Source organism: Falco cherrug, chromosome 10 (assembly GCF_023634085.1).
Source record: "Falco cherrug isolate bFalChe1 chromosome 10, bFalChe1.pri, whole genome shotgun sequence".
NCBI lineage: Eukaryota > Metazoa > Chordata > Aves > Falconiformes > Falconidae > Falco > Falco cherrug.
This window is the reverse complement of record NC_073706.1, coordinates 25,037,306-25,046,795: the sequence shown is the minus strand read 5'-3', so window position 1 is coordinate 25,046,795 and position 9,490 is coordinate 25,037,306. Positions and strand designations below refer to the sequence as shown.

At 42.0% G+C, this 9,490-nt stretch overlaps 1 protein-coding gene across 2 annotated transcripts; it reads right to left on the bottom strand.

Annotated features, from left to right (window-relative positions):
- Positions 1-220: 220 nt before the first annotated feature.
- ARL14EP (ADP ribosylation factor like GTPase 14 effector protein) lies at positions 221-8,884 on the bottom strand. Of its 2 annotated transcripts, XM_055722549.1 has the most exons (5): positions 8,726-8,869; positions 6,602-6,681; positions 4,287-4,783; positions 3,144-3,274; positions 221-1,700 (listed from the first exon to the last, which is right to left on the bottom strand). In XM_055722549.1, exons 3-5 carry the CDS (start codon positions 4,707-4,709, stop codon positions 1,472-1,474), a joined length of 783 nt encoding a protein of 260 aa, XP_055578524.1. In that variant the 5' UTR covers positions 4,710-4,783; positions 6,602-6,681; positions 8,726-8,869; the 3' UTR covers positions 221-1,471. The 2 variants fall into 2 exon arrangements, with proteins under 2 accessions (XP_055578524.1, XP_055578523.1); XM_055722548.1 differs by lacking the exon at positions 6,602-6,681 and having other exon boundaries at positions 8,726-8,884.
- Between the last annotated feature and the right edge of the window lie 606 nt (positions 8,885-9,490).

Sequence of the window (9,490 nt, the reverse complement as noted above, 5' to 3'; positions counted from 1 at the left end):
GCAGGCTCTGCAGCCAACAAAGTAAAAGGCATTAAATGCCACTGGCAAGTCTGGGAAGCCACGGCTATTACTCAGTTGTGGTATTGCTCTCTGGAAAAGTGTGTTGCTTTCCCTAAATAAAATCACGATGGTTGTGGTAACTGCGGCTGGAATCCAAAGCCAATGAAAGAGACATCCATTGCAAGAAGAGCCAATGCTTTCACCAAAAAAAGGAAGTCTGTTTAGTTTTGTATCAGATTTAATGAAAAATGCAGTACGAGTCGATGCTCTACTCCACGGCCAGCAGGTGGCAGCACACCCGCAACCCAACCGCGGATTTCGGCGCTGCAACCTTCAGGACAGCAGAAGAGTCTATAAACAATTAAGTTTTGTACATCCTTATCAAGTAAGTATTCAGAAATCAATGGTTAACACTATTCCTGAGAAACTGACCTAATAAACATGCAGATCTTCCAAGTCTACTGCAGAAACGGGAAATGTATCTAAAACAAATATCAAGGAATAACACTTAAATGTTACTAAGAGTTCAGTTATAAAATCTCTTTTCCATAGACCTTTTTATAATGTAAAATGTTCATGTTCTGAGGATAGATAATTCATCAACCAAACATAATTTCAATTCAACTATGTTTTTTGTAGAAGTCTGGATACACTTAGTTTGGGAACAGCCACTTAAATTCATTCCAATGTTTACCTTATGAACCAGTACAAAAAAAACTGAAGAGGGCTGTTGGAGTACCAGTACAATTACAGACTGATAACAAATACAGGAAAATTATTTCAGCTGTGTTATAAATAAACCAACAAAACAGTACCATAATACAAACTTTGACGTCTTTCAATGCCTCAACAGTTTAAACACTTTAAACAGTAAGGCTTGAATTCATAAAGAGAGCTTGATCTCAAATCCCACTGGACAGGATCTGAACTCGTAAATGCTGTTGAATCCATTTAAGTGAACAGGATTGAATTTATCAGATGTAGCTGGGATACTCTAAGAAGATCCAGCATTTGCTATTACTACTGAAAAGCACTTTATTAATAATGCATGTAAATTCACTGTGAACTTTCATAGTGTTTCACATAAAACAGATTCAAAACCATGAGATCCTGAACTAGAGAAGGAAATATGAGGGATACAAGGAGACCCCGGGGCACTCCACAAAACAAGTGTATGACACAACAGTGAATGGCTCTGGCTGTATCACATGAAAATTTTGCACCCTAAAGAGGAGTAAAAGACTGCTCAATGGGAACTTACTTGGGACTGAGAACAAGGTAAAATGAAGTGTGAAAAGACAGTGGTATAATTATTTCCATAATTGTACTGAAAGTCAATGTGAAAGTGAGCACATTAATCATGTGTATTGTGATAAATTCCAATGGGTTTCAATAAACCACTACATGATGAATGCGCTGTATTTAATCAAAGCATGGAATATATACTCAGGATAAATACTGCACATATACACTAACCAACATGCTTATTTTTAATTACTTCTCCTCCTTCTATCTCAATTTGCTCATATAGCCACTTGCGGTCACAGCGACATTCAGCTCCGCACTTGTTGGAGCCACACTTGGGGCAAGCATAGAAACATCCCAGGCAATCTTCATCAAGGCAATCACAGAGGTCCATCCCACTGTAAAGAAGTAGTCCTTGGCTATCGTAGACTTTACTCTTGGCTGGTATAACTTGCCTGTATAATGAAAGCCAACATTTATTTCCATGTTAAAAAAACTCCAATTATTTTGATGCCAAGCTGCTGACAATTGTGGACAAAGTTTGCTTTCTTCAGGTTTTAACTCATTGGAACACTTAGTTTAAAAGATATATGTATGTTACAGTATTTGACAACAGTTCTCAGTCCTAATTGTATCGCCATTATAGTGTGTCTGAAATAATTTCAAGAATGGGAAGGTTTTCTTTTTTCAACAGCACGTATTATTCAAGTACTTATGAATATTTTTGTTTTATGATGTCAACTTCAGATTATCTCTCAGATGTGAAATACTCCCCTAATTTACTTTTCTTTGTTAACATGTAGCTGTAATTCACAGGAGGTTCTGTGGTATCATTTAGGGTCCACACATCCTAACTTAAAAGTATTGTTCATGCTTTTATCACTAACCATCTCTGTAACAGTTCTGTTTAATTGCAGAATCATAGAAAAAGCTGTTTCGAAGGTACCTCTGGAAGTCACCTTGTTTGACTCGGTGCAAAGCCAGGTCAACTCAAATTAGGTTGCTCTGCATCTAGTTCAGTTCTGAGTAGCTCTAATGTCAGAGACTGCCACAACACTTACAAGCCAGCATTTTGCTACATACATAGGAAAAGTTTTTCTAACACTTCAACAAAATTTCCCTGTTGCAACTTGTGTCCAGACTGAGTAGAAGAAACAAATGGAGGGGAAAAGGATGTGTAGTGTTTGAGCAGAGTATCTAGTGTCTGCTTCTGTTTTGTAAGGTTAAACTTAGGTGGAGAGCAGGGGAAAAGTATTAATGTGATCTTTCTTGCACGTTCTAACAAATATTGTATGACTAGTTAAAGCTGGGATTTCTATCACACTCCTAGTGGGACTAGACTGAATTGATCCAAACTTTTAGTGGAAAATGACAGACAAATCAGCTGTATATACCCTTACTCTGTAGAAAGCGTGATTTTAAAATCAATCACATTAGAAGGCTATGATTTGTTACCTAGTATTGTCCAACTTGTACACTTAACTTCCTTTTTTAAACAGGAGGTAAGGTCCTAACTTGCACACTTTTGTTTACAAAGTGTAACTACCGAGTTTCTTGAAAGATGACAACTCCAGTATTTTAAGTGTAGTCTGCTTGGTTCTTCTGTATTCAAATTTAGCCTATTGTCAGAATTTTAGTTTATGCATAAATTAATAGCTTCATTATGATATGTGTAGTATTGTCATACCTTACCAAATACTTGTTTTATTCTTACTGCCTTCATCTTCTGTTTTATCTCAGTAATGAGTGCTTTAACATCCTCAAAAACAAAAAAGCAACCCATAAACATACAAACATCCACATAGAAAATGTTATAGTGTTAGAGGGACGCTGACCATGAAGGCTATTTTATTGTGCAGTGAAATTTAAAGATAATGTGAGTACAGGAAACAGCTCACCTGTCTGAATTAAATGATGCATTTTTTGTTTGCAGCCTTCTCTTTTCCCTTTTGCTGGTCTCAGGAGTTAATTCAGTCTGTCGTCCCGGATTAGCAAACTGCAGAGACTTTAAAGCCTTAGCTGTACGTCCCTGAGTAAAGACAGAAAATCTCATTTAATTACAAATACAAACTTAAATTCACAAGAAAATGTCCAGCCAATCCAGGATATTGCAATAATTTAGGTAAATTGTTGACCTCGACTCTTAAGCACTGGACTTTCCAGGAGAAACAACTTTTAAGTTTGCATGCTGGAGAACTGTAGCAGTCTCAAAGCCCAACAATACAAGCTTTATAGTAGCAGTTTCAATCAATGCTTTCAAGTTTCACCCCATCAGTCTCCTAATCATACTGCCATGTAATTGAAAAATACAGTTGGGCAACAGTCCCTGGGCTGAAAGGGACAACAGCTCCTAGAATGCAATTCTGCTTTGCTACAGGACGTATATAGATGAGGTCCTGCCAATTTGGTTGCCCACACTTCTACTGATTACCTGCATACATCTCGAACAATGCACCCAACAATGTACAAGCTGTATCCCAAACTCAGCACGTAAAGCATTATCCTCCCACGCCAGTTCATTACTGGCCCTGAACAAAGACCATGGCCTTCACAGCTCAGACACCACAATAAGAGTACACTTAATTCACCTCAATGCAAGCTCACTTGGTAAGGAACTGCTAGAGAAAGTGGAGTTTTTTATTTTTCACTGAAGAGACTAAACCAGAAGTTTATCTCAACATTCTTAGAAGCAACCTTTGCAGTGTTGAGTTTTAAGCACATGAGCTTGTTTTTTGCAAGGCTTGAGTAACAGCTTAAAATATCAGCAGCAGTCTGGTATTTACATAATATATGTAGTTGTAAGTCACCCTAGTAGACAGAATCATTAGAATTTAAAAGGCCATAATATTTAATTAGGGAAGAGGATTTTTTTAAGGTCCTCCAAATAAAGGTTTAAATACAGTAAACTCCCACATATCTAACCGACTGCTTTTTCATATTTCTATTTAAAAACTCAATTTTTTTATGTAGGACGGTATGAAGCCCAATTCCAACAGCCTGCAGAACTTAGTGGGGGTGGGAAAACTGGTCCAAATACATACGTCTGAATCAAGTTTTCTTCTTTGGCGATCTTCAGCTTCAACATCCACGCTTCCATTTATTATCTGCGTACATTTGGGACAAAGCTTCCAACCAGGTACAAACTGTCTTCCAAACTTCGCACTTAGAAAAGCTGCATCATCTAAGTCAATTGCTCGTAATTTTTTCTTTGATAGCTTTCTGTGTATGTTAAAAGGATCACAACATGATTTTTGTAAGTCTTCAAATCTTTCAATGTAAATTTTTGCATGGTGGAAGCAGATTGTATTGTTCTCTGAAAGGGTTATTCCAGTCCTAAGCTGAAGTAACAGTAGATCAGACGAAGACAGATCTTGCTTAGTCTTGAAGCCAGTGTGGCGGGTATAATAGGTCTTATGGCATTCATTGGTAGCTTGAAGCTGAACTCCAACTGAACAAGGATCCATTTATTTTATCAGAACAACTGATTTCACCTAAAATGAATTCTTTGAAGTCTTTAGTAGTTTCTATGAAGATCACCCTAGAGAAGGCATTAAAATCAATCAGATTTGTGCTGCAAACCTTTAACTGTAAGCTTGACGCACTAGGTTTAAGTAATTTTAAAAAAATGTGAAGAAATTACAGCCTTCTAGTCCTGGTAAGACCAAGAATACACTAAATTTAATTCTGGTATTAAACCATGCATCTTGTATTCCTTTTAGAGGCTTTTTTTTTTCCCCCCAGCTACAATAAGCATCAATTCAAAATGTTGAGTCACGTTACCTTCTTAAAAGTGATCTTTTACGAAGGTAAAAGGTAAAAGAGGAAGGTACGAAATGGATGAATTGTTGCCTGCTCTGGTCACCAGTTTCCTGCCCCTCCCCCCTCTGCCTTGGCACAATCCCTGCTAGTCAAGACCAGTAATGAAGATGGCCCACAAGAAGAGACTGCTGATGGCTAAACAATTCACCCATCCTGCTTCCAAGTAAGTTTCTAGGAAAAAAAGCTTCTGAAGGTAGGCTGCACATGCTCTCTGATGTTGGTTAGAAATTCACATCCAACAGTGCCTTCCTGTGTGTGTTCTTCCCACATATCCCAGGTGCAAGTCAACCCACTCAGAACCAACGTAAGCCTTTTCAAGAAACAGCTTGGGGTGTATACAAAGGTTGGTTCTAGGTGTGTGCAGTTGTTGCAGTCACGTGGCCTTTGCATGCAGCTCTCTCCAACAGAGTGCCCTGTCTGTTTGATGTAAATATTGGGTCATTATTTGAAGTTGAATTAAACACTAATTCAATTACCAATTACAAAGCCAACTACTGCAGTGGTCTCACACCCATGCCAAAGTTTGTAGCAAATCCAGTGCTGGCCCTAACACATCAGAGCCTGAGCCCATCTTGCACAATATTCTATTGCAACATTAAGGACAAATTTCTACCAAAATAATTCACTTGATTTTAAAACCTCTGAGAACCGTAATTACAGTGAATGCAGCCTAACTGGGATGTTAACGTTTACCTAGACACTACTCCATGAAGACAAAAATTAGAGAAATTAGAAAGCAGTGTGCTGGTTTTGGCTGGGGTAGAGTTGTATTCCTTAAATTGTAGTTTATATGGGGCTATGTATTGGATTTGCACTGAAAACAGTGTTGATAATTACTGATAAGCAGTGCCTACACAGACTCATGGCCCTTTCTGCTCCTTGCTCCACCACACCAGCCAGCAGGCTGGGGGTGCACAAGAAGTTGGGAGAGGACACAGCCAGGACAGCTGAGCCCCAATGACCAAAGGGATATTCCATACCATATGGTGTCCTGCTCAGCAATAAAACTGGGGTGGGGGTGCAGTGGGCGGGCTCAGGGAACAGCTGGGTGTTGGTTGGTGGTGAGCAATTGTTTTCATTTGCATTATTTGTTTTTCTTGGGTTTTATTTTCCTCTGCTTTTTTCCCCCCTTCTTTTCTTTTCCTTTTTTTTTTTAGATTATTTTATATTAAACAGGTTTTATCTTAACCCACAAGTTTTTCTCACTTTTACCCTTCCAACCCTCCCTCCCATCCCACTGGAGGGGAGTGAGCAAGTGGCTGTGTGGTGCTCAGTTGCTACCTGGGGTTAAACCATGACACATAGTTACTTGTTCTAACCACTGAACAGGGCAATATGGCTTTTTAATCATTAGAAGGATCAGGCAATTGTATAATGGAAAAAGTCTGGGATGCTACTTTCAATAAAATAAAAGCAAACAGCATCACACAACCTACAGACATGAAATGTGTAAGTGTATCCAATACAGAGAAATATGAACACAGCAGTTTAAAAGTTTAACAGAACAATGAGAAGTTAATAGACTTTTTGAAATTACCCTGAAAAGCAACTGCCTGGAGCATTTTTGCAGCAGAAATCCTCTTGATTGTAATACTTTTCTGAGACAGAGCGGTATATCTGAAGGAGTTACACAACACATTTCCATATATTAAACTGTATGCACAGTAATTTGAAGGTCTTTCATAGGACATGCTATTGTCCAGTGATTTAACTGATCCAAACATAAACGATATGCTGGGATGTACTGAGGCCAGTAAACTTGTTGTAAAGCATAATTTTATATCTGACAGAACTGAGTATAACTGAATAATTATTTTAAAATGTTTTTTCTCAGGCTATCATTAAGCATGCTCCAGCTTTCACATTTAAATTAAAGCAAGAATAATAGAGGCACACAGTCCTGAATGTAGAAGCCTAACATTATAAACACCTGAGTATGCCAAAAAGGGTGTGTCTTTCATTCTGAAAATAAAGCAAACTTGGTTCTGCATTTTGCAAGTTATCTGAAAATACAGACTTAACTATTCTAATACTTACCACTGACTTCTCAGGTGAAAAACTAAATCCTGTATTTTAAAGACTAGAACTAGTCCAGTCTTAAATTGCTAGACTATCTGAACCCTTCTTCACTGAAATTTCTGTATTCTAAGTTAGCTAAGGCATCTCCTGAAGTTTTGACCCTGCATAGCTATTCAGATCTGCACTGAAATCAACAAATAAAGAATAAAGTGTAGGTGCCAATGAAGTTTTAAAAATTCTTTTTCTCAGTGCCTGCTGAGCACCGAGAATGTGAAGTTTTACTACATAAAAGTTTCAGTGTCTTTGCCTATTTACGTACTTTTACTGCGGTACTGACTCTGAATGATTTTTTTTTTAAACCCCATCTGTCAAACTTTAGCATCTTAGGGAATCACCTATATTCAGAATCTTTTTTTCCATTAGATGCACAGTTTGTCTTTCAAACTAAGGTAACTGGAACTGTGTACGATAAAAGGTCAGTGCAGCTGAGCTAACATTTTAGCAGCAACTTCGCTACCAAATAATTCTATTCAAGTTCGTCTGTTATAAGCTATGCACCAAGCTTGCTTCAAATGCTAATGTGTACTTTTGACTGATTCCTGCCCTAGAAGGTGGGAGCTGTGTGTGTGGATGAGGAAGGATACTAGGTTAATATTAAGTGATCTGAATTTTCAAAATTTGCAGATGTATTAGAAGTCAGAACTCTGGTAAGATGTTCTAATTGAAAAAAACTTGTTTTCTGTAAAACAGAAAATAATTACAACAATGTTTACTTTGGCAGGCATCCATTTTGACAGTTGACTACGCTACCTGAAATACCACTAAACAGAGGGAAAGCACACCAAGTGTATCACCATGGCTTGTTCAAATGATAGTGTGCTGGTGATGTTAAGTTACATATCTCATCAACTTGATTTGTGAGAATTCTTGGTAGCAGCTTCAGATGTTTTTCTTCCCTCTTCCCCTTGGGAGCAGTACACAGCTTTTTGTCTTTGAATTCTCTTTTGATGGAAACAGGAGAACACTTCAACAACCAGATACTAAAATGAAGGCTTTCATTGGCACCTGTGAAATCATTAATAGTGTTTGCCACACCAAACACAAAGCAGAAGACAGTGATGAGGATCAGCACAGTGAAGCGCTTGTGCACAACAGGCCTGCTGTACTAGCAGAGATTCAGCAAGGGTTTTTAGCTTCTTGCTGCCAGTAGAAACAAAGGATGGAGGAGAGTACAGTTTAGACCAGCAGCTCTGGGTTATGAGAAGCAGACGGGAAAGAACAGTCCAAAAATCGCAGATGCGGCCCCACGTCAGAGTGTGTTAACCTGGCCGTTCAGCAGTTGCACGGCCTGGTGTGCTAGCCCCTCACACCCGTACGGTGACCGCCCCAGCCAGGCCCGCACGCCCAGCACCCGCGGTACTCCAGCGCAAAGCCCGGCTGCTCGCTTGCTTTCGCGGAGGGCAGCAACCCCCCTGGCGGCCCGGCGGGGCGGGAGGCGAGGAGCGGGCCCACCCGGCCAGGGCGGGCCTCTGTAGCCCGAGGGCGGCCTAGGCCGCGGTGCCGCCCGTCATCTCGCACCGCCCCTCCCGCTGCCGGCCGCGCCCCCGCGCCCCTTCGGGCGGCAGGAGGCTGCCCCCGGTACCTTGCCGTGGATTTTCTTCCGCCGTAGCGCCGGGACGCCGGTACCCGGCTTCCACGTCGCCCCAGCCACAGGAGCGCTGCCCGTGGCGGCCATGAACCGCCCCGCCGCCGGTTTACCACAGAGCGCCGGAACCGCCGAGCCGGCCGGAGCGGCACTTCCGGCAGGAGATGGGAGGGAGGGGCGGGGCTGCGGCGGTCATGAGCGCGGGCTCGTGCGGGAGGTGCCGCGCGCTTCCCGCCTCCTGCTTTCCACCCCCCCCTGAGGCGGGCGTGAGGCGGCCCCCATCCCTCGTGGGGGCGGCCCGCGGCAGCCGTGGGCTGGGTTAGGCATAGCCGGGCGATGGGGGCTCAGCCGCAGCATCGTGGCCCCTCGGAGTGCGGCAGCTTGGCCGGGGTCGCGGCTGGGAGATGGGGAGAGGCGGGCAGCCGTCCTCTGAGTGGTGCTGACAAGCGGTGGTCGGGGTGGAGGGCCCGGGGCCCGGGGCTGTGTGGCTTGTGGCTGGGGGCCCGGGTGGCGCCGGGCGGGTGGAACGTGCTGGAGCTGGAGACAGCGCTGGGAACGGGGTCGGCTCCGCGGCCGGGTGGGAACGGTGGGAACCCTTCTCCTCCCCCGACGAGAGTCAGTGAAACAAAGAGTAACAGGAATTACTCGCTTTAAAATAAAAAAAAAAAAGGGGGGGGGGGGAGGCGAGGGGCGAAATGGAATTATCTGTAGTGAAAAACAAGAATTTTGGAAAACAAGATGTTAAGTCCTTGCAAACAGTCC

Bases quoted from the DNA above. Each gene is read 5' to 3' on its own strand.
- ARL14EP (XM_055722548.1), bottom strand. From the start codon at position 4,709: ATGGATCCTTGTTCAGTTGGAGTTCAGCTTCAAGCTACCAATGAATGC. The intron at 3,275-4,286 runs GTATGTATTTGG...GTCTTTACTCAG, and splicing joins GAAGAAAACTTGATTCAGAC to GGACGTACAGCTAAGGCTTT. The intron at 1,701-3,143 runs GTGAGCTGTTTC...TTCATTATACAG, and splicing joins GCATCATTTAATTCAGACAG to GCAAGTTATACCAGCCAAGA.